The 26,107-nt window shown below is 40.5% G+C and overlaps 1 protein-coding gene across 1 annotated transcript; it reads left to right on the forward strand.

Moving 5' to 3' along the window:
• Positions 1-20,699: 20,699 nt before the first annotated feature.
• On the forward strand, positions 20,700-24,325 carry LOC147880515 (ABC transporter G family member 1-like). Its single transcript, XM_087370630.1, has 11 exons — positions 20,700-21,300; positions 21,489-21,568; positions 21,689-21,978; positions 22,114-22,285; positions 22,383-22,469; positions 22,620-22,757; positions 22,901-23,095; positions 23,203-23,289; positions 23,365-23,637; positions 23,847-23,954; positions 24,050-24,325. Exons 1-11 carry the CDS (start codon positions 20,700-20,702, stop codon positions 24,323-24,325), a joined length of 2,307 nt encoding a protein of 768 aa, XP_087226756.1.
• Positions 24,326-26,107: the final 1,782 nt, after the last annotated feature.

Here is a 26,107-nt window from a genome sequence, read left to right on the forward strand (position 1 = left end):
TCCTAACTTACCTCTGCCTGCCAAAGCGCCCATTTGGGTAGAGTTTCCAAACCTTCTACTGTCTCTCTTCCCCCAGTTGGAAGTGCTTTGTCTCCCTCTTGGCCATTTTTTAGGATTAGAAATGGAAAGATTCATAAGTCCTAGAGGAAATCCGCCAGCCTGTGTTCTTATGGATTTGTCTATAGATCCTCCCAATGCCATTTGTTTGCTGGATGGCAACGAGTCTTAACTTATACAAAAGGTGTTCTACAAGAACATCCCCAACTCATGTTTCCTCAGTGGATTGGGTGGACACTTTATAAAAGATTGTCATGCCCGTAGCAGGCATGGTAAAGAGAAGCAAGCTGAGAGTAGTAAGGAGCCAGAGGCACCGTAGAAGACAAGGGTATAGGAACCAACTCCTTTGCCATAGGAAGAGAAATAGAACCAGAGTAAAGAGAGATGGGTAGAGATAAAAAAGAAAGGTAAACAGATAGAGGAAGAGAGGACCATTGGAGAGAACATCAAGATAGTTCAGGAGAAGAGGATTGCGTCCCCAACAGGCAGGATTTTGAAGCTCAATTAGAGCAAGCTGAACATGAAGCTATTTCATAGGATGAACAGCCTTTCACCCTAGTGAAGGGGAAAAGAACAATTCAACTTGAAAAAATATTGAATAGCTCCCACCTAGATAACCCAACCAAGAAGAGTTTAGCAGAAAGAGAAAAGAGGAGGTTATCTAGAGGCTTTGCGTTATCCCCTCAAATGAGCTCGATCAACTTCAAAAAGTTGAGGAATAAAAGCTCCACCCAATGATGAGTAAAAAACAAGATTCATGTCTTTGAGTAAATGTTCAAGGGATATCATATAACTCGAAGCCCCTAGTTTTTGAAGGAATTAAGAGATCTACTAAACTTTACATGCAGAGATATAGATCTCACATAAAATATCGAAAGACAGTGTGAGTTAACTTTGTATGTAGAACTTGGAATATATTGCTTGAATTGAAAGAAGACTAGAACCTCCACGCATCCCTACGGGGCCTATTGTGGAGGTTTACAACATCTGACTAATAGCCACATAGGATTACAAGTTCATAGTAAAGGGAGGTGACACACAGTTGCAACCTTCCCTCAATGGAGATGGAGAGCTACTACACAAGTAGCTTGACACAAGCTCTCAAGCAAGGGCCACACAGGCCGAGAGCACGCCAGATAAAAGAGACGACACACGCTTAAGACTCAGGACACTCCTACACAAGAAGCTATTCACACCAATCTACTCACAGTAGATATAGAAGTAGGATGACTCCTCCAAACCATCTTCAGAGGTCAGCAACAGCTCACACCAATTATCTGCATCATCTCCTAGAGATGCCAAGGAGCTAGTCTCTCTAACTCTCATGGGAGAGGCAAGAGCTTCATGAGCCGACTAGGAAGAAGGTAGTCAACAAGAGTATTTTCCACAATACAAACACTTACGAGTATCATGACCTTTCTTCTTGTTGGAGACTGCATAAGCTCTTGAATCATAAATGTGTGCATTTGATCTTTTCTCCTCATTGTCCCATGCTGGGATTTGATTAGCATCATGCGACCATTCCTTCGGTCTCTTCTCTATCCCAGCAACCATACCCCACAAGTTTTTCTGCATGAATAGAAGTCATGTCACCAATTGCCAAGAGGGAAAGTTCCTGCCATTGAAAGTCACAAGTATTCCACCAACTTTTTAATTCTCCATAGTTACTGATTAAAAATCTCAAGAAAACACGCTTCTGCTAATAGGACTAGTGGTGAATGTCTTCTAGTTGCACCATGGTTGCTTCATGGTCTTCTTCGCTTGCTTGGCACGAAAGGTAATGGACAAACTCTTGCTCGGCTATGCAATATTCTTCTAGACATGGATGCTCCTCTTTGCCCTCACGATCTCCTCTCAATCTAGAAGCTTTTATACCAAATGAAGGAATTAAGAGATCCACTAAACTTTACATGCAAAGATATAGATCTCACATAAAATATCAAAAGACAATGTGAGTTAAATTTGTATGTAGAACTCGGAATATATTGCTTGAATTGAAAGAAGACTAGAGACCTCCATGCATCCCTATGGGGTATTTAAGTATATCTTTGTTAAAAACATCCACCTTCCCACCATCTCCATGCATGCGTCTCTTTTGCTAGGTCTTTTATTCTTAAATACACAAATAACCCCTTCCTATTTTGAAATATGGATAATTTCTCGAGGGCAACAACATATTGAGCATTATCTTGAAAGAATCATTGCATAAGGTCATTCCAAGGCTACATGATTTACACACGAGTTTCAAGCCAATATTCCCACCACGTTGGATCTAAAATATGGCCAGCATAATGAAGAGTGTTATGTATGCGATCATATTGCTTTCAAAATCTCTTCTGAAGTATTGCATGACGAGTGATAGTGTAGTGAGTACTTGCATTTTCTTTCAACAAATCGTGCTCAGTAGTCCACTAAGCCATGTAGACATTGCCCTTTCATGCCTAGCCTGATGAATGATATGGGTCTCATTGCATGCATTGCATTCTCTATTTTCTCCCAAAAGCTAGGAAATATTACAGAGAACCTTTATTTCATTGAAATCTGTGTGAGAATTTTGTAGAGTTGACTCAACTATCCACTCTACTACTTCTACACTATAGAATGTCTTTGATGCCTCTACACTGTACAATGTGTGAGAAATCTATGTGAGAATTTTGTGAAGTTGACTCAGCTATCCACTTTGCTGCTTCTACAATGTACAATGTCCCTGCTGCTTCCACACTGCACAATGTCTCAGTTACAACCCCTTGAAGCTTGACCAAATGCTCTAGCATTATATAGTTTGTTCCAAAGCTTGTTTTGCCAGGCTTCAAAAGCCTTTGTGACTTCTATGCACCTCGGTGGCCTCTAAATATGCCCAATAATCTTTTGTGGTTCACAAAGTATAACACTACACCCCATCCATAGTTGATTTGAACCATTGCTAGTTCGATGATTTGTACTAGTCTTCAAATACAAGATCAAGACAATGGCAAGAGCATGGCGATGTCGAATACTCATATTTCTTTTAGTTATAATTTTCCCAAATATTTGATAGTTCTTTACATTATTAGTGATTATTTGAAAAATGTTAAAGGACCCCACATCCACAATCGCATTACCTAATTGTTCATCAATGTAGTCCCCTGTCTTGGCATGGCCACTTGTGTCAATGGACTGACAAAAGGCCCCACACTTAAATGTTATGACCATTATATTAATTAGAGGCCTTTTCGCGCCATTTTTCCACCCATTGCTGACAATAGTACAAATTATTCTCTCAATACCATCATATACAACTTGTTGCATCTAATCTTTCATCTTCTCATAATAGACATTTAAGTACCTATGTTCTGGACAACATGGTAGCTTGGCATTGCAAAATCTGGATCATCCCTTGCTATAGACACCATGGATCTTTTCCAATGTGGATTTTGCACCATGCTCTAAGGATACCCAGTGCGACAAATAGCCTCGAGGATGCGTTGCTGTGCTTTCTCTCTATGTTGCTATTTGAAAGAGGCTTCCAATGATCTTTGTTGCACTCATGCACGTGGTTATGGATGAGACACATTGTTGCATTGTTTAGTTTCCATATACACCATAGAGCAACTTGCTGTGTGTGTCATCGAACCTACACCACTATTACAAGGTCTCACATTTTGCAAAAAACCATTTACAATTTTACACTCAGCATCTTGGGATCTTTGAGGTGTGACTATACCATTGGTTGTGGGCTGGGGTTGTTGGTGTGCTACTATATAATTGACTTGACTGTCTACACCTCTAGGTACATCTCTAGCTAGAATGGCCGTTACTCTCTCAACTCCTAGGCCCTTTCATTTTACAATTTTCTTTTGAGGATCACCTGGCAAATGCCTTTGCATTCTTGTGCCAGACCGTGTGTAGTCTTTATGGAAAATGTTGCGTTTCCACATTTTTTTAGTTAACATCGTAACATAATCCTGATCCTTTGTTGGATTTCACCCTCCCTTCTCTAGAGCCATGGTTGCTGGCAAGGCTGTAAGAGAAACATTGGCAAATTGGAATGAGTAATATGTTGATCTTTCTATATTTATGTGTATAGCATATAATTTGAGAGTCAGACAAATAGCAATCTTTGGTTTCAAGTTGCACATCTAGAAACTAGATGTGGCAAAACTAACTTAGGGATATAAGCTTGCTAGACCTCGAGAGAAATCATCAAATTTTCTTGCCCCCTCCTGACGTGATCGGATGATCATGAACATGGTTATCTGCCTATTAAAATCATTGTGGTATGGCACCCTGCCTTTTCCCACATCCCTCTCGCTCTCTTTTGAGTAAGCATCTCTCTGCACCATGATCATTCACAACATTATACTCTATTGATCAATGTCCATATTTCACACACACGAGTGCAATACCTAGTGTTACTTACATGATCACTATCATGTAATTCTTTTTCTCTACTCTAAGCTAGCATATGTTCTATCTACTAACCCACAAGTATCTCTAGACTATTATAAACAAGTGTGGAGTCATGGGCTAGAAATTGCACCATATGATTATAAGCCTATGTATACTACAATATATCAAGTGTATTTGGTTACTATCTACAACGAGCGACTTATTTGTGGAGTTGGTATAGAAGCACTTGATCTTCTTCTTTCTCTTTTTATCATCAGAAGAAGATGGGTTACCATAGTCCTTACCCTTACCTTTCTTTGATCTAGCATAGAAAGCCGAATCTTCTCGAGTCCTTGTCTTTGGACGCATCTCCTCCTGCAGAAGCATCGCGCTGAAATCCTCAAAATTGAGGGGCAGATGTCTGTTATGCCTATTCAGCACCATAACAAGACCGTCGGACTTTGGTGGGAGAATCCGTATGCACCTTCATGCTAGATTCTCGTTGGTAATGGTGATGCCAATCGCAGTCATCTGATCGCGCAGATTCTTCACCCTGGTGATGAACTTCTTTATCGCTTCAGACTCAGACAGTTTCTCGTTCACGAGTTGATTCTCCAGATTCTGAATCCACGTCTGATTCGTGGTCTCGTACTGATTTTTCAAGACCATCCATGCCTCCTCTGCTATGGTGAGATGTTGAATTAACGCCATGACAGAATCACTTACACTGTAGACAATAGAACACACGCGAGAATCTCATCTGTATTTGGTACTATCTGTTGTGCTGCATTGGCCAGATTTGACCTCGGGACCGCTTCATGTCCACCCCAGTAGCAGTATCCCAAAGCTCGTATGTGCTTAGGATGGTCTTTATCTTGAACTTCCAGAGTGGATGGTTAGTGCCATCCAACTTTCCACTTTCGCCGAACGGTGGGATTCGTAGTCTTGCGGATTGGGCCATCTCTCACAATCTGCTCGCAAACAGAAACACACTACCAAATCTTCTTGCTAGAGTCCAGGCTCTGATACCATGTAAGAAAACAATACAACGTCTGTGCTCAACAGATAACAGGATCTCGTACGTGCAAGAAAGAAAAGTAGATAGTATGGAGAATTAAAAATTTGATTACTGTAGAACTGATACAATAGATGGTGTTGCCTCCCAGCTGTGCGCTCTTGTGAGAGAAGCTTCGATGGTGATCTAAAAACAGTTTAGGACAGAGGTTGGATGCTAAGGAATCAGGGTTGCTGTAGCTAGTGATGAAATGGGCTTCATGGGCTTGCTCTTATATAGCCACCAGTCGTAGTCGGTTAGGCTCAATTGGGTGACCGACCCAGTCCGCCCAAAATGGCCGACTCTAAATAGGCCACCGACCACATGACAGAACCGGTGCACAAAATAGAGCAACTAACCTACGATTACCATTTGGCCCAGAGCCATCCGAGATCATTTGGGGCTCCAAACGGGCCCCGCAACTCGAGAGTGGGCTGCCCCGGGAAATGCTCCGTCTACCCTCAATGCGGTCAGTCATGGGATGCCTTCCCGCACTTGCATGTAGCCTAGTTGGCAGTGTGCCAACTCCGTCCAGCCATCAGGCCACACATGGCTCCCATCTAGTGTCCAAACCAGGACCTACCGGATAACCAAGCTACTCAAATGCCTTCTCCTCATATGGGAGGCTTACAAGTAGAGTTAGCTGGTTCCCACGTAGTTACATGAGAGTGGAGCATTGATATCTAACAACTCCAAAAACTTGATCATTGGCAAAACCTTTTGCTTCAAAAAGCACATGACTACACTCCAATAATAAAGTTACTACAGATTGCACTTACGAATTTAGTGCAACCTACACACAATGCAACCCTTTATTGTCTAATAGCATATGTTTGAAGGTTGGTTGAACTGGTAGACTTACACATCAAGAATACATGAAGATCTATTACGACTGTGTGAGAGTATTTATACATCTTCTCAATCAGCAACTCTTTCATGGAATCTTCCTGTATGTCCATTGAACTTGGAAATTCAATGCATTCCTAAAGCATAATGTGTTCTATAAACTTAGATTCTTTTTCATTTGTATTTCTTGTGACAGGATTCGTACATAACATTAGTAGCCAAACTTTATGATTAGCAAGCACACGTGCAAATTATTTTTCACATAACAAACATCTAAAACCTCACATGGTGAATGTATAAGTAGTTTATATCCCCAAAAACATGTGTTTGTATCAAGATTACATAGACTCATATTAACTTTCACCTTGTAATGGTTTCTCTTAGGCATCAATTACATGGTGTGTTACACTACACTCTGCATTTTCCAATTGAATGTTTTTTCAAAGCTCACCCACTTTCCCAATGAGATTGTTAACTTCTTTAGCATCTGTGATAGCGGGTGGAATATGAACATTTTTGAATTCAAGCATTGCATATTTCACACCTGCAAACTAAGCTAGTGATGAATTTATCTCAATTAGTTGATCCACAGATACCTACAAGGCATCCTTCTCCATCTCATTTCAACAACATTGCAATTTCTTTTCTTCTATCGAGCAACGTCTCCTTCAAACTGACTCCCCCACTTAGCAAATCCACCACATATTGGTTCTCTGGATAGAATTTGTGCACGAGTTTCATAGTGTAGACTTCATCCCTAACATTCTGCACATCATGAATCCTAATCTTTGTAGGTGATGGGTTTTCAAGGTTGTCATCTTCTTCATCATCCTCCAAAGAAATAGTTGATGAATCAAACACGAGGTCATGAAATGCTACGAGCTTTGGATCCTTGCTAATAAAAGCCACCGTGGTTGCCCTTGTGTGCTTGTATCAAAGTCATTGTCCAAAATACTATGCTGAATACAGCCCTAGTTTGATGATAGGTGATCCAACAACAATATTCATATGTTTTTGGTTCACCAGAATGAGTCAACAAAACATAATTGAAAGGAGAAAATCACTTACCCCGTAGACCTCAAATTTATGCAATCCATGATGATGAGGAATATTACTTTCAGGATGACATTTCTGGAATAGATGAGAAAGGGCATCCTGAAGAAACCCCCATATCAAGGAGACAGTTTACAAGGCATGGTAAGAAAAACAAGGTTCGTATGCTTGTTCGCCACCCACATGAAAAGGAAAAAATTATTTCTCTGATTGATCACTTGGATGTTGAACTTTAAACTATTGCACATGAATTGGAGAGGGTAAACACTTCATTAACAAATGCAATGGTTAGGAAGAGCAGTTTAGAAAGTGTAAGTGCAGTTGTGAAGCAACTTAGAGCAGAGAAGGAGAAATCAGAGATTGAATTGCGATCCTTGTAGCCAAACTCTACAGATACAAAGAGGATGTTTGAGCTACAATTACCAATTGAACATCTCTCTAAGGCCCTGGCGCACTTGGATACCGGACATGCTGAGAACAACTTGTTTGATGCCCATGCATGTGCATCCAACTTTTACTATCACTAGTCCCATCTTGAGTTGAGTTTTTATATATTCATTCAATAGTTCTAAGACTTGTTCCATGTTGTATCATGTTTGTAGGCTGTAGTTGACCTGCACTTAGAGCATGGCCAGCATGCTTTGTAGGCTACATGTGACTTGAAGAGCAAGGGACAGTTTGTACTTGCCCCTCCTCATCCCCAACGTGTAGTAAAGGGCCAAATCAATATTGTAGGGTGGTGCATAGGTTGTGAGATGGCCCTTGAGCATGACAACACCATGATGTTGGTAAGCTTTCCATGCAAACATAGCTACCATATTCTGTTCTGTGCCATAACATGCTCCATGGCTCATCATGAAGGGATTCCAGTTGCATCTACATAATTGATGATGCTGTGAAGACCATGGTTGGGATATTGGTGGACAATGATACCAAAAAACCTCCTATTGGTATGCAATCTGCAACAATGACTATTGGCAAGGATCTATCTGGTAAGAACCATGGTGTAAGGTTGAATGTCTCAAGTTTGCTAATAGACCTCAAATTCAACATACCTATGTTTTGAGCACATCTGCTGTGATATTACCTCCCTTGTGTGTTAGAATATCTGCCAACATATCTGTCAAAATATATGTTAGCATGTCAGTTAGTGAAATTGTGTGGTTAACATGTGTGCTATTAGAACACCTACCATTATAGCATTTGGTGCTGTTATAAGAACATCCATCTATTAGCATACGTGGAACCATATCCATTAGCACATATTGTTAGCATACATGGTACCATATACATTAGCACAACATCTGAACATTAGCACAACTTATGTTAGCACACTATCTATTAGCATAAGTGGAACCACATTGCTATTACCACAATGTATGTTAGCACATCTGTCTGTTAGCATACATGGAGCCATATCCATTAGCACATATTGTTAGCATACGTGGTACCATATCCATTAGCACATATGTTAGCACATATATTATTAATAGGTTTTTTATTAGCACTTGTAGCATATCTATTATTTGCATATGTGCTAATTATCATCTAAATTAGTATATCTATTATTAACATATCTATTATTAGCATATGTGCTAATTAGAACATATATTATTATCATGTATGTTATTAGCAGATTTGTGCTATTAACATATTGTTAATAGCACATCTATTATTGGCATATGTACCAGTTAGCATAGATTTAAGTATTCTATTAGCCGCATCTACTAATTAGCATACATGCACTTTAGTAGGGCAATACTTGAGGCTCCTCGAGAACGTGCACCAGGTGTTTGATGTAAATATTTCTGCCAACTCTTTCTTGGCACACGTCCTTCTTGTTGGGGGAAACATGCCTCTCGGCGTCGCAAAATCATTATACAAGTTGGGCTAGGGCGTTGTTCCTTCCAACATGCATCCAATGAGAATAGTCCATTACCATCACCAGCCTGTCACCAGCCCATGCATAGAATCTAGGTCTTGCCTCCTACAAGCTATGCATAGGAACTTGAAGTAATCTTTGAGACCTTTTCCAAGGAAATGCACTGATTGGAGTTCATCACCATAGTCAATGCACTTTTGTTCAAAAACAACTCATCTTTGGAAGCTAGTTGCTTTACAATGGCCAGTGTACTGAGAACATTGTCAATGAGGCATGCTTGAACGTCACCTATTTCTCTTGATCAAAGGTCACAAAGACATTGGACCCGAGGTTGTTGCAATATTGAATTGAAAAGTTCTATCCTGAGTTCTGCACACATGCCAATCATCATTCTATCAAAAACATTAACAATTTTGTTAACAATTCTCCGCTTCTACAAGTCATCAAATCCATGTATAGTACTCTCTTTTGTTTACAGCTTCCTAATCCCTTATGACATTGTCCCATATTGTTGGTTCAATGGATCTTACCATGTTGCCTTGTATTGGCTCACCTTCTTGGTAGCTCAAATGTAAACCCAAAACCTGCAATTCAGTGTAGGCTAGAACTAAGCAATGCTCTGAACGGTCAATGTGCATATATTATGTGGCATACTACAACAACATAGCATATAATTTCAATACATAGAGATGGGTCACAACACGTATGCACTATACAACATTATCTGTGCTATACAAGGCTATACACCCCATAAAATCTGCTACATAGCGCACAGTTTGAGTGCACACATAGATGTGGAGCTATGTATACTCTATAGCTCATTGTTTGTGCTACGCAAACCTGTATATATAAGACACTTTCAATATACATAGATGCGGCACACCATGTATGCTATATAGTACACTATTTGTGCTATTCAGCTCGCAAGTCCTACCTCAAAAGGCTTCAGCTTTCATTGATCCCATTATCAATTGCTTAGTCAAGCTAATAGAACAGTCTTCCTAGTTGTGACTTTAAATTTGATGTAGAGATAATTAACTTGGAGAGGGTAGGACTTGGACAAAAAGCTTTTGATATGAAGATTGTTTTCAAGGACTTTAAAAGCAGGTTCCTAGCATCATACTTCAGGTCCTAACTAGCATTAACTAGCATATGACATTCCATATCTTCAGCACATGAAAAGAAACCCACTATATAACCTTCCATGAAATTATAGATATCTCCCATACACTTAGGAGATAGTAATGCTATATGTAATCCATTCTTCCTCTTCATCTTGTTCCACTGGCTATCGAATTGTATTTGAAAAGATCTATAATTTCATTAAAGGCTAGCACGCAACACAGGCTTCCATGAAATTATAGATCTCATGTATACTTAGGAGATAGTAATATTACCTCAAAAGATTGCGGTAGCCTCTTCAATGTAGTCTGAAATGATTTATGTCGGTGGAGAGAGAGCGAGTCCACACAAGAGAATACTCCGACTCAACAAGGATTCTTAGTGATGGAGCAGGGAGGAGGAAGCTTGTGCCTGTGTGTGAGTGTGTGAGAGAGAGAAGCAGTCCAGACACCATAATGTCGCCTGCAACAGTAGCAGAGCAGAGTGAGTGAGAGGGAGGACAACAGTTTCTGGCAATGGAACAAGTAGGAGGAAGATTTCACCTTTGTTAGAGAGAGAGAGATGGTGATGGAGCAAGCGGGATGAAGACTGCACCTCTATGCGTGTGAGAGTGAGAATAGAGGGGAGAGAGAGAGAGAGAGAGAGAGAGAGAGAGTGGGGGGGGGGGGGAAATTGTAACAGCAATTCAAATTCAAAAGATAGAGACACTCTGGATGTATGGGCTAAGTGTAACTACCAATTAACATTATACTCACTTACAAACAAAGCCAAAATGTTCTATTCAATTGTGCTTCTTAGCATTGTCCATGGACATGCCTTTTCGAGCAAGTTAATGTGCTTCCATCCTTAACATAAACTTTACATGGAGACAAAAATTTATTGTCCTACACTTTATGATGTAGAGAGAAAGACTAAAATCCTAGCCTACACATTGTGCTAGACAGAAAAAGACTAAGTTCCTTGACACACACTTTGTTTCAGATAGAAGATCTGTGACATAAACTTTCTGTAGAGATGGAAACTAAGAAACTTTTAATAGAAGGAAGCTCCTACTCTTTAGGGCTCATTGTTTAGCTCACTTTTGTGCTTGTTGCCTGATCTACTGGCATCTATGCTTCCTTAATCAGCATGCACTATCATGTCCTCACCCTTCCAACCTACTCTCTTGCACTCCCTCTAACTCCCTTCTCGCTTGAATCCCTATAAAGTGAGAATCTCGACCAAGCCTCATGAACAACTCTTGTTTCTCACCTAAACTCATACAAAATCCATTGTCCATGCTTTATCCTAAATCTTTCACTGAAATTCAACTCAAGGACCTATGCCACACTTTTGAACACCTATGCTACAACAAGAAGCAACATAATAGTAAAAAACCTTCAAAAATGGAAATGAGAGAAAATGAGACAACACCAACTTATGTGTTAAGTGTTGTGAGAAATGGCTCCCAAGCATAGTAAGTATTCAAACTGAGAAATGCTAGGATATCCTAACTTGAGGTGATCATAGAGTTTTCTAATGATGGGACAAGTCATTGGATTCTCCTTAGAGCCTTGATGTGACCCACATAGAGACAAATGGAGTGAATGATACAAGGAAACCTCCAGAAGCTGGAGTTGGAGATGGATTTGAGTTTCCTTTTAACTTGGTGGTACTACACAACATGGATAACATTCCAAACACACACACAAAGGATACAACTCAATATGGGCACTTTGCTGTGGACTTCCATTGATACATATGCACATGGCTCTACCATTTCATGATGTGAACCAAACAACGACAAATAGAGTGCATTGTTCAAGGCAAAGTCTAGAAGCTGGAGTTGGAGATGGCTTCACGTTCCCTTTCGAATCTAGTGGTACTACATGACATGGACCACATGCCAAAAACACTCAGAAGATTCATATCAATGTGGTTACTTTGCATTAGGTTTCCAGAGATACTTTCGTTGAGCACCACATTGCTATACCATTCATGCATGAAATGATGTTGATGGAAATGCCCCCATAAATGAGGAGAACTAGTATTGGGATGCCTAGCAAATTCTCTACTCCATATCCCTTGATGCATTAAGGAGTAAAGACACTCAAGCTAAGAGGTGACATTGGTGAGAAGACTGTTTACATGCTAGTGGGAGCACACATAGTTTCATCAACACAAAAACCATGTAAAAAGCTAGGCTTGTATCCATCGAGATCAACAATAGGTTAACGGTTGAGGTTGCCAGGATGCACAGATTCAACCCTCCCATGCCTAAGACTTTGGAAGAGATATTTTTTCCTTGGATATGGGTTTGTTGAGATCGTTTTGGATGAGATTGGATGAAATCCCTTGGTGAGTTCAATGTTGATTTGAATGCCATCAAAAGCAAACGAGAGCACATTGAGCATGTCAAAGAGGTGCTAGAAATTTTTAAGGTTGCATCAGCTCTTTGTTAAGGACAAAAAGTGCATTTTTATGGTAGAAGAGGGTTGGCACATTGTGGGTAGGAATGGGATCTTAGGGAACCCTTCAAAGGTGGAATGACAAAGGGAGTGGCCATAACCACACAATCCCACAAAACAGAGAGGAATTTTGGGCCTTGCCTCCTTTGATATGCATTTCATAGTTCACTTTACCAAAAGGCTAGCCCCTCACAAACCTTTTGAAATGCTTTCTTTTGGTCAATGGAAGTGTGAGCTAGTTTTAACAATTGAATTTTGCAAAAAGCTCAATAGAAGAGAGCTCAATTTCCATGTTTATGATCAAGAAACATTGGCAATCCTACCTGCTTTATAAAATTGACATCACTACCTGTATTGCAACAAGATCAAAGTCAAGACTAATGTAAGCCAAGCAAACCATGTGGTTGTTGTTAATGCAATCATAAAACTGTAATTGACATTAAATACACGAAAGGAAATGAAAAAGTGATTGTAGATCCCTTGTTGAGAATGTAGGGTTGCGTATTGTTTGCTATCTTCAATAGTTACCAAGAGTGGTACATGGCATTCAAGGAGGAGTACATGCAAAACTTGAGGGTACCAACAATGTTGTCAAACTTGCAAGACCCCTCATGTCAAATCATCCTGAATCTAAATTGTATTATGGCTATGGTTCCAAGCCGGTATTAATTTGGTTCTAGAAACACACTATAGAATGTTGGTATTGAGAGAAATGCATTTGTTCCCTATGGGAAGACATACGAGCATCACAAAGACTTATGAAAGGATAAAGTCAAGTGTAATGAAGGGAAAAAAGGGGCCAAGTTAGAGGCCGTTTAGGTGGAAAATGTGGAGGGACTATATACGTCCCCATCCACCCCCTACTATGTACTTTTTGATGTGACATCTAATCCTATCTACTCCCACCTCCTTCCTCCTACGTGTTGCCTACACTCTCTCTCCCTCTCTCTCATCCCCTCACTCCTCTCCCTCTGCCCCCTTTCCCTCCTATCTCTCTCTCTCCTCCTTTTTCTCCCCTCTCCTACCATCTCTAGCCTTTACCAATTCAGCCCCAATCCCCCTTCATTGCATTGGTATCAAAGCCTCCGACCTTGGCACCCTTGCTTTTCCTTTCACGTAGTACAGCAATCTGTTGGTGAACCCAACGTGACAAGTAGAGAGGGAAAGCGCTTTGCCAAGGAACCTTTTCTGCATTCACCTAGGCAGCAGGCGAAGTCATTGGAGGATGGGCACGTCAGACCACCGAGGACCGCCGTATGAGCTTGAGCTGTGATCCAGAACTTAGCAAGCAACGCAAGTCCAAGATCCTAGTGCCCAAAGCTCAACGAATCCTAACACCTTCACTTGGCAACGGAGGCCTAGCAGGAACCAAACGAGAAGTGAGGCATCGAGGCAATCATCAACTTATGGGAAGGGTGCACTCATGCTGAAGAAAGCAATCAAGAGATATGTCTTATTAAAAGAGACTTTCATAAGGCATATGATAGGCTGAATTGGGACTTTCTGCTACAGTCACTTAACAACCTGGGATTGGGAAAGAAATTTACCTCCTATGTAGCTCTGCTACTATCAAATGCCTCTACAAAGGTGTGTGTGAATGGTGAGATGTCTCAGAGTTTTATGTTGAGAAGGTCCATCAGACAAGGATGCCCTCTAGCCCCCCTCTTATTTGCTATAGCTGTTGATGCCTTGGGATATATATCAATGGTATAGAACTCCCCTCAGGAAAGCAATTGGTGAACCAACAATTTGCAGATGATACTACGTCCATAACAATCAGAAACACAGATGTAGACATACAAAGATGCATGGTCATATTCTGCAATGCATCTAGGTCAAAAATAAACCACTCCAAAGCAGGTAATGCATTATTATCTGGTGACAACCTAAACCTTTTAGACCATCTTGGATGCGAGAAGATTCCCCATGGGCAGATATTCAGGCTACTAGGTATCCTTATGGGATTCAATGTCAAGATGAAAGATAGATCGGAGTGGTTCCTAAAAAAGTTCAAAAATAAATTAAACAGTATCAGGGGACTGTAGGTAAACCTGGAAGGGAGAAGAGTAGTGCTAAATCACTGTATTTATCCAATTGCCATTTTTTATCTCTCTTGTGGGTGTCCCTCTAGAACAAGGTTAGAAAAGTTCATAAGGATCTGAAGATTCTTCTTATGGGGTGGGAGTGACACCAAAAGAAGAATTGCCAAAGTTAAATGCTTTTCTGCACTGGACCAAGAAAGGAAGGAGGACTGGGTATCATAAATATCCAACTGGTAGCATACAAATTAGCAGCTACATGGATAATTAAAGCCATCACTAATCTTGAAAGTGATTGATCTAACCTTCTTCTCAGGAACTTTAAACATGTCAGACCTGTTAGATCTCCTAGATGGAAGGACTATCCCCTATTAGCAACCATTGGGAACCCAAAACCTTGCACTACCAAAGGGAGCCAGCTATGGAAATCCCCATGGGGGGCCTTTGAACATATTAAATGCCACATCACTCTCTCTGGGAAAGGAAGCTTCATGAATTTAGATTCCATATGGGTATCTCCATTCTTTACAAAACAACAACTAAGTGACAATGACTTTCTGAGAGCATGGCACTTGGTGAAGAAGGGGATTTCTTGTTAGGGGGACCCATGGGACAAGACTAATATTAGATGGAAGAATTGATTGGAGATAAGAAGAGAATTTAGACTGCATAATGTAGACCAAGAGCTAATTATGGGAAGAATCCAATTGTGGGATGGGGACGTCACTTGGAAGGGTGCAGAATTCTTAATTACACTAGAGAGTTTGGATGGGTTGGCAGCTCATCTCTCTTACCTATACCCACACCATCTGAAGGTATAGAGGAGATTGTTGCCAAACTAAACTTTAGGTGGAACAGCTCTGATAATGAAAGAAAATGGACACTCAAATTTGAGCTGATATGGGACAAAGGAATTCGTGAGAAAATGTCTACACTTTTATGGTTAACTTTACATAAGGCAATCTAGACCAACTATAGGAGTCTCAGCATTGGTAAGGGAGATGGCACATGCAAATACTGTGTGAATACTAAGGAAGACATATTCCATCTCTTCATAGCTTGCCCCAGAGCAAGAAAAGTTTGGAAATATGTGCAAGTAAGAATAGGGGAACCTATAAATTGGAAGTCTATCCTATTGGGGGATGCTCTCAAAATACCTTATGCTACATGGACACACATCAAAGCATATGCACTATGGTTTATATGGATATCTAGAAATACTTTTCAATTCAATGATGAGATCATGCATGATGAACAGCTCTTTGTTATTTGGTATGAATGCTATGTCCTTACTAACTGAGCACTATCTGTTGTGGCTCAGGCTAAGTTTCTTTTGGACCAAGAATACCATAACTACAATGACCAAGTATCTCAACTTCAAGCAGAACTGGAAGAGCACATCCAAGAGGCAGGGAGATGCTCCACAGGAGTGGACATGAAGGCTCAACTCCTCCCTTCACTCTTTCTAGTCAAAGCAAAACCTACAAACTAGAGTACCTCCACTAGCTACTATTTCCCTGCTACTGATCTTCTGTGTACAGGCCCAGTACACTAGTGATTGTTGCTGCTTTGATGGATGCCAGAACAACAACTCTCTTTTGGATCACATTGTTAACTACAGCACACTGTCTCTTTCTTGGTTAGTCAAGGAGTCAACTTGGGATCCTAGTATGAGGCATAGCCTGCTCTTATCAAGCACATCAACTCTTAAGTATATCTTATTGGTTTTGCTTTTTCCCACTACCAGACAGTGGTCATATTGTATGCAATTATCCCTCTTTAGAGGGGAACATTTTGTCAAGTTTTGACACCATTGTACAAATCATATGATTAGAATATAATCAAAATTTCTTTGCCCAAAAAAAAGTAAAAAATACTAGTTGGAAAAACTTAGTATTTTATTTTATTAGTTGCATGAAATATCTTAGTTAGTAGAGTAGTTACTTTGGATAAGCTTAGTATGTGTAGTTTGTTGGTTGCATGCAATGTAGTTTGTTGGTTGCTAGCCCTTTCATGCCTAGCCTGGTGAATGATATGGGTCTCATTGCATGAGCATTGCATGCATTGCATTCTCTATTTTCTAACAAAAGCTAGAAAATATTACAGAGAACCTTTATTTCATTGAAATCTGTGTGAGAATTTTGTGAAGTTGACTCAACTATCCACTTTGCTGCTTCTACACTATAGAATGTCTTTGCTGCCTCTACACTATACAATGTGTGAGAAATCTATGTGAGAATTTTGTGAAGTTGACTTAGCTATCCACTCTTCTGCTTCTACAATGTACAATGTCCCTGCTGCTTCCACACTATACAATGTCTCAGTTACAACCCCTTGAAGCTTGACCAAATGCACTAGCATTATATAGTTTGTTCCAAAGCTTGTTTTGCCAGGCTTCAAAAGCCTTTGTGACTTCTATGCAGCTTGGTGGCCTTAAATATGCCCAATAATCTTTTGTGGTTCACAAAGTACTAGTTTTCAAATACAAGACCAAGACAATGGCAAGAGCATGGCAATGTCGAATAGTCATATATTTTTTAGTTATAATTTTCCCAAATATTTGATAGTTCTTTACATTATTAGTGATTATTTGAAAAATGTTAAAGGACCCCACATCCACAATCGCATTACCTAGTTGTTCATCAATGTAGTCCCCTATCTTGGCATGGCCACTTGTGTCAATGGACTGACAAAAGGCCCCACACTTAAATGTTATGACCATGATATTAATTAGAGGCCTTTTCGCACCATTTTTCCACCCATTGCTGACAATAGTACAACTTATTCTCTCAATACCATCATATACAACTTGTTGCATCTAATCTTTCGTCTTCTCATAATAGACATTTAAGTATCTGTGTTCTGGACAACATGGTAGCTTGGCATTGCAAAATCTGGATCATCCCTTGCTATAGACACCATGGATCTTTTCCAATGTGGATTTTGCACCATGCTCTAAGGATACCTAGTGCGACAAATAGCCTCGAGGATGCATTGCTGTGCTTTCTCTATATGTTGCTGTTCGAAAGAGGCTTCCAATGATCTTTGTTGCACTTGTGCACGTGGTTATGGATGAGACACATTGTTGCATTGTTCAGTTTCCATATACACCATAGAGCAACTTGCTGTATGTGTCATCGAACCTACACCACTATTACAAGCTCTCACATTTTGCAAAAAACCATTTACAATTTTACACTCAACATCTTGGGATCTCTGAAGTGTGACTGTACCATTGGTTGTGAGCTGGGGTTGTTGGCATGCTACTATATAATTGACTTGACTATCTACACCTCTAGGTACTATATCTCTAGCTAGAATGGCCATTACTCTCTCAACTCCTAGGCCCTTTCATTTTACAATTTGCTTTTGAGGATCACCTGGCAAATGCCTTTGCATTCTTGTGCCAGACCGTGTGTAGTCTTTATGGAAAATGTTGCGTTTCCACATTTTTTTAGTTAACATCGTAACATAATCCTGACCCTTTGTTGGATTTCACCCTCCCTTCTCTAGAGCCATGGTTGCTAGCAAGGCTGTAAGAGAAACATTGGCAAATTGGAATGAGTAATATGTTGATCTCTCTATATTTATATCTATAGCATATAATTTGAGAGTCAGACAAATAACAATCTTTGGTTTCAAGTTGCACATCTAGAAAATAGATGTGGCAAAACTAACTTAGGGCTATAAGCTTGCTAGACCTTGAGAGAAATCATCAAATTGTCTTGCCCCCTCCTGACGTGATTGGATGATCATGAACATGGTTATCTGCCTATTAAAATCGTTGTGGTATGGCACCTTGCCTTTTCCCATATCCCTCTCACTCTCTCTTGAGTAAGCATTTATCTGCACCATGATCATTCACAACATTATACTCTACTGATCAATGTCCATATTTCACACACACGAGTGCAATACCTAGTGTTACTTACATGATCACTATCATGTAATTTTTTTTCTCTACTCTAAGCTAGCATATGTTCTAACTACTAACCCACAATTTTCTCTAGACTATTCTAAACAAGTGTGGAGTCATGGGCTAGAAATTGCACCATATAATTATAAGCCTATGTATACTACAATATATCAAGTGTAATTGGTTACTATCTACAACGTGCAACTTATTTTTGGAGTTGGTACAACTCAGCAATTGTGAGCTCCACGACCAGCTAAACTTTGCTATCAACTAGCATAAGCGAGACCACAACTGGTTCAAAGTCAAGTATTCTCTCTACACCTTTGAGTCCTCCTTTTGTAGTTTACTACTAATATAACATAAAATTTATAGCCATCTGTGAGTTCTTATGGGCTGGTATTAGTGTACCCCCAATTGACACATGGACTAATATTCTTCATCAGTGAGAGCGAACTGTCACAGGTCAGTTTATGCAAACCTCCAACTAACACACTACATTTTTATTAATAAAATAATAATAAATGAAATTAATTTTTAAAAAGCATGTTAATATTTTCAAAACCAACTATTTTTAAAAACTATACCTCTTTTAAACATATGCCTATGCTTTCTCTCTTTTTCTCTTATGCATATGCTTTCTCTCTTTTTTCTGGTTTTTTGAGCTTTTCCCTGTTCCGTTCGATGACAAAGACTCTGTATTGACTTGTAGAGGCAACTATTGCTTGCTTTTGGTGTCCACTTCACTTCAGGAGCTTGGAAACACCTTCATTCTCGAATCTGGGATCATTTCATTGGATTTCTCATAATGGACATCATGTCATTTTCTATGAATAGTCCATGGAAGGCCCTTTGGAACCAAAACCTATAGTCCCTTAGCAGGGCCAAATAGATCACGATACCATGTGGGTTTTAGCATGAAATTTTCAAACACGACATTATAGAGAAAGAAAGACTCCAGTCAATAATGTAGGATATCATAGTCTACTCTCATTCATAGAGATTCAAGTTGAAAATGTCAGGGTGGCATCAAAGTAAATACGGTTCGAAATTTAAAGTTTGTTGGTGAAATCTGATCCTCAATATAGACAAAGAAAGACTCGAGTCAATAATGTAGGACATCATAAAGGCTCCGGTCAATAATATCGTGGCATGAAAGCAAATGCGGTCCCAAAGTTGGAGTTTGTTTGTCAAATCTGAGCCTCGAGGAGTCCATAAGTTTTCAAACTCTTTAGAAACGGCCGCTCAAATCTGAGCCTGAAGGAGTTCATAAAGTTTTCAAACTCTTTAGAAAAGGCCGCTGTCGACAGCAACCACATGAAACGAATGTTTGATTCTAACCAAGCAAGGTTGACAGCAACGAGATAATTCCAACGGATGATAATTCACTTCCGTAGACTTGATGGCATTGAATGTGAGTGACGCCTCAAGAAAACAAAAGCACGCACTATAGAAATTGTCAAAGTCCCAGGTGGTTTTCTTTATCCCATGCGACTTGGTCTTTTGAGAATTTCTCAAAATTTCCAACGCTGCACCTCCTCCGCGGCTCTATATATTTGCCTTGGCAGCCCTCTTCTTCGCATTCCTTAGCAAAGCCACAGAGAACTGAGCGATCGAGAAAACACAGAGAGCCAGTGAGGAGTTAGACTTCCGTGCTGTTTGCTCATGCAGTGCACAATCAAGGAACTTCCTCAGGAGACAAAGCTCACGATGAAGAGTTAGGGAAGAGAGGAGAGATCAGAGAGAAATAAGAACTTTCTCCGGAGACAGAGCGAGAGACGAGAGAGTCTAAACTGCAGAGAATTGCATCGCCCACTTGCGAATCACCTGCAACACCGTCATCTCTCTATCCTATCTTGATCTCCTGCAACCCTTTTCCCACTCCCTGCTCCTTCCTTGCCTCTCCCATTTCAGCCATATGGCATCCTCTCGTGAGGTACCCCGCTGGACCCCTAGCCCTCTTAAATCTGGTGATCCCGCAGTCGATGATCAAATGGTCATGGCGCCCGCAAGCCACTCTCGACTTTGCGATTCCGATGATGACCTCAGCAACTTTGGATCTACTCGTGAAATTCAGTTGGGAACGAATATAGAAAATCCAAAATGGAAGCTACCGCAGGCCTCTGCGAGCCCGTTTAATGAGAGCTCTTCTAATGCTATGGATGCACCGCGAACGATTAGAAATAGTGATGCGTATGAAAGTGAGCATTGCCGGTCGCCTGCCATGCAAATGACGAGCACCATTTTACCCAACGTGAAGCAGACCATTACAACCTCAAAAAGTTATGGAGAATTCCACTGGCCTCAAGGCCGGGGTCACGGAAAACTGTCTATTCGAGACTATGATAATTCTGCCGTATGGCTTACATGGAAAGATCTCTGGGTAACCGTCTCCAGTCCTAAGGGAGGAACACGGCCTCTTCTTCAGGGTCTAACAGGATATGCTGAGCAAGGTCGTGTGATGGCCATCATGGGTCCTTCAGGCTCCGGTAAATCGACACTGCTGGACACTCTAGCAGGTATGCCCGTCTCTTCCTGTCCAACACATGCACAAATTCTCGTGGCGAGAATTCTTACTTCTAATACCAACGCTCGATCGAATGACTCGCCTGTACTGTAACAAATTTTTTTTTGCAAGGAATCATGTGAGCTTGTTTCAGGGAGAAATCGGATGCAATGTTCATTTATTTCGTTATTGGCTTTTTAGGACGCTTGCCCAACAACACAAACCAGACGGGAGAGATTCTAGTGAATGGAAGAAGACAATCCCTATCTTATGGCAACGCGGTAAGTAGATTGATGCAGGCAGTAAGACATTGTTAGGAGCTGCTGGTACTAGTCCCTTCCACTCTCTTTTGGTCCTACTCTACGCATTGACTATATTGAGATGTCTTCTCGTATCCCCAGGCATATGTCACACAGGATGACGTGCTAATGGCTACCCTCACCGTAAAGGAAGCAGTATTCTACTCAGCGCAACTGCAGCTGCCGAATGACATGCCTATCGAAGAGAAGAAAGAAAGAGCTGAAAGTAGGATAAGGGAAATGGGACTACAAGACTCGATGAATACACGAATTGGAGGTTGGCGTGCTCGCGGACTGAGTGGGGGTGAGAAACGACGAGTAAGCATTGCGATCGAGATACTTACAAGCCCACGCCTTCTCTTCCTTGACGAGCCTACGAGTGGTCTGGACAGGTGAATGAGTTCCTCATTATTAGCTATTCCAGCAGTCTCCTAAATTGATTCTGCTTGCAGCCATACACATATATACGTACAGTTTTCTCACGACGAATTGACACACGCTTATCAATCTGTTGTATCGTGCTGCAGCGCTGCCGCATTTCACGTAGTGAACACATTGAAAACCCTTGCAATGGATGGAAAGACTGTTATCGCATCCATTCATCAGCCCAGTAGTGATGTTTTTGAGCTCTTCACTGACTTGTACTTGCTATCAAATGGAAGGACGGTCTATTTCGGAGAAGCTTCCGGAGCACGGGAGGTATTTATACGATTGGTGGATCTGTTTCAAGTGGCGGAGAATAATTGCTAATCTTGTGTCTCGCCAGTTTCTTATCTAGTTGATGTTCGCACTGTAGTTCTTCCATGACAATGGATTACCTTGTCCGCCTATGCGGAACCCCTCCGATCATTACTTGAGAACCATAAACTCAGACTTTGAAAGAGTAAGAATCATCCTAAAGATTGTGCTCTGAATGAGTATTAAAACATTCGTATTTCCTCGACTCGACTCTTACGTTAGTAGGAGACAAGAAACGAGATGTTGTTGGCTCTTTATTCGGCTAAAATCTTGCTCCAATATGCTACCGCTGCAGGATGTCGAAGATATTGAAGGCGGTGGTCCAGGGCGTAAAATGACGACAGAACAGGTGATAGACCTCCTTGTGGAAGCTTATAAAACTTCCGAAACGGCCATGACGGTATCCAGGCACGTCAACAACATATCGAATAAGGTATGGATTGACGTGCTGAATGACTTGCTCAATTGGTTCTTTTCCTCAATGATGGTTAGGAAGCGTAATTAACGTCAATTGGTTCTTTTCCTCAATGATGGTTCGGAAGCGTAAGTAACATTTGTTGCAATTGGTATGTGCAGCAAGGTGCAGCAATGGAGTCTTTTTCCGCGCACGCCAACTTCTTCACACAGGTTCATGTTCTCACTCGGAGGTCCTTCAAAAACATGTACAGGGATTTGGGTTACTATTGGCTTCGACTGGGAATCTATGTGGCGCTTTGCCTGTGCGTTGGGACCATCTACTATAAGGTTGGAGATGGATACAGTGCCATACAAGTAAGACCTTTGTGCTTTAAAACTTGAATATGACAGTCAGTTCATCGATAACTACATACAACTGGAGTACTACGACACTCATGTTATGGATGTACTACTGGATGCAGGCAAGAGGTGCGATGCTAATGTTCGTAGCTGCCTTCCTAACCTTCATGGCGATAGGAGGCTTTCCAGCGTTTGTGGAAGACATGAGGGTAATCGAAATGTATCTCAAAGAGAATTTGAATTTCAAATTTGGTAAAACCAAATAATGGCTTTTCTCAATGCAGGTGTTTGATCGAGAGAGGCTCAACGGGCATTATGGAGTGGCATCTTTCGTCTTTGCCAACACTCTCTCATCTATTCCTTTCTTGCTGTTGATCTCTGCGTTGCCTGGAGCGATCGCCTACTTCCTTGTCGATCTCCACCATGGATTTGTACACTTTGCATACTTCATTCTCACGCTTTTTGCCTGCATGATCCTTGTGGAGAGCTTGATGATGACGGTTGCGAGCATTGTACCGGATTTTCTCATGGGAATTATCACAGGAGCTGGCATTCAAGTTCGTCTCTCCACCCTTAATACAAATGCAAAACACGTAACATTTATCTGTTTGTTTGTTTGAGGTATGCGTATGCATAATATTGCCTGTTGTGCTTGCTTTACAGACGTGGACGCCAAGCTTGAGTATTGCTGTTGTATGATTTCAATCTGCTTGACTTTCTTAAGAGCATCATAACTTTTACAAACCCATACTTTCATGCCTCGCAGGGAGTGTTCATGCTAAATGGTGGCTTTTTCCGGCTTCCAAATGATTTGCCTAAGCCCGTTTGGAAATATCCCATGTCTTATATTGCTTTCCACACATATGCAAATCAGGTAACAACCTGACCTCCTTTTGGCGAGGGTTTGATACGTTGTTGTTGGGTTCTGCATGTGATAATTGACATTGGGTTTTGCATGTGGATTATCAGGGATTCTACAAGAATGACTTTATGGGCTTGAGCTTTGAGAACAATGTAGTAGGGGAGCCTCGGATTTCTGGTGAGACAATTTTGAGAGAGACTTATCAAGTGACGATGAGCTACTCAAAATGGGTAGATCTTTTCATAATTTTAGGGATGGCTGTGGCATATCGTGTCATCTTCTTCTCTCTCATTAAGCTAAAAGAGAAAATGCACCCAATAATGCGTTCCCTTCTATCAAAGTACCGTGCTTCACAAATTATGTTTACAATTCCCCCTAAGTAGTAGCTCGAATAACATGTTGGTGGGAACCTTTTGGCACTATTCGACCTTTGGGTGACTTAGTAATTTCTAAATACTATGCATAAGTAATTAGGCCCATATGTCAACAACCATCATTGTTTGGCATCTAGGCAAAACTTGTCCTCCCTATTTTGTAACATTAAAGGGATACTACTACTGTACTCCATGAAGATTTTGTATAAAGATGTAACATATATATGCTATCTCCTTCTTATATCCCAAATCTTTTGTAGCACTATGTGATATCAAATTTTTATACATTCATGTAAGTTTTCACGTTAACATCATGTGAATACATTATAATGTGTGAGTTCAATTCCATGTTATATTGTACCTACAAAATTATAGAATATAACCTTTATGTAAAATCTATTAAAAGATAAATTTTTTGTCTTTCGATTGCAATAAAATCACACTTGCAATGGGAATGTTACATGTGTTCACATTTGCATATTAGAAAGATTTTAGACGTGCCAAAATCCAAAGGGTTTTTCAAAATAGTACAAAGTTTCATTTCTTTAAGCATACGGCATTATTAAAAAGGTAAGATCTAAAGAAGCAAATTGTCGTTTGTAACAAAAAAGTAACTTTTCTCTTTCAAAAAATATTATTTTTATCAAGTGATAAAAGATTGAGACAATAAATTTGGTCTAATAAAAGGTGAGTGGTTGAGTTAACACTTGAGTGAAAACAATAAAGTCCATTAAATAAAAGGTGAGTGGATGAATAAATGATTGAGTAAAAGCAATGGAGTTGGTCTAGTTGACAACCACATTAAGAACATTGGTTTGCGAGCATAAGGAGAGGTTGTAGCACCAAGGAATTGGGGCAAGTTTGCGACAGCACAAGGAGGTAATATGGAGAGGGTGAGATTTTGCAACAATACAAGATTCTATAGGGCATAGGCACATAACATGCTAGTGGTCACTTATGGCACCAAGGCCTTACAAGTGATAGGGGCATGAATAGGGTAGGGGATGGCATGTAGAACAATAGCAAGGGGGGCATTAGATGTACCAGGGAGGGCGTAGGCTATGAGGGGGTTTTGGGGGGCTGAAATCCAAGATGGGGATAGGTTTAGGGGACAGAAATGGGGGGGGAGAAGAGAAGAGGGAGGCGATACACAATGGGAGAGAAAATGAATAATAAAGAGAGGGAGGGAGAGGGAAATGATAAGGGAGAGGTGACAAAAAAGGGGACACTACTACAAAACTAGTTAGAAATGGCAATAGCAAATGGCACACAATTTCCAATTTTGCCATTTCTTATGTATGAAATGTCAACAGCTTCTCAAATTGCCATATTTTTTGCAAAAACGATAGTTGGAAATGGCAACTAGTTCTTGAGCTGCCATTTCTTTCAAAGACATGGCAACAAAAAATGGCAACATTTTATTGTTTGCCATTTCTTAGCAATAATTGGCCACACCAAATTGCAACCAATTCTTGATTGCCTGCATTTCTTATGAGGAAATGGCAACAAATTCTTGACTGCCATTTCTTATGAAGAAATGGCAGCAAATTCTTGATTGTCATTTCTTGGTAAAATATGGCAACCATATCTTGACTGCCACTTCTATGGCAAGAACTTTTTGATTGCCATTTTCAAAGAAGAAATGGCAGCACAAAATGGCAACTATCTCTTGACTGCCATTTCTTACGAAGAAATGGCAACCATTTTTAAACTGTCATTCTTACCAAGAAATGGCAGCAGAAAATGCATAAGTGGAGTAAAATTACACAAAGGTTGACCATTCAGTTGCTC

The sequence above is a fragment of the Dipteris shenzhenensis genome, chromosome 32 (assembly GCF_047967505.1).
Source record: "Dipteris shenzhenensis isolate YYH24624 ecotype China chromosome 32, Dip_SZ_1.0, whole genome shotgun sequence".
NCBI classification, from domain to species: domain Eukaryota; kingdom Viridiplantae; phylum Streptophyta; class Polypodiopsida; order Gleicheniales; family Dipteridaceae; genus Dipteris; species Dipteris shenzhenensis.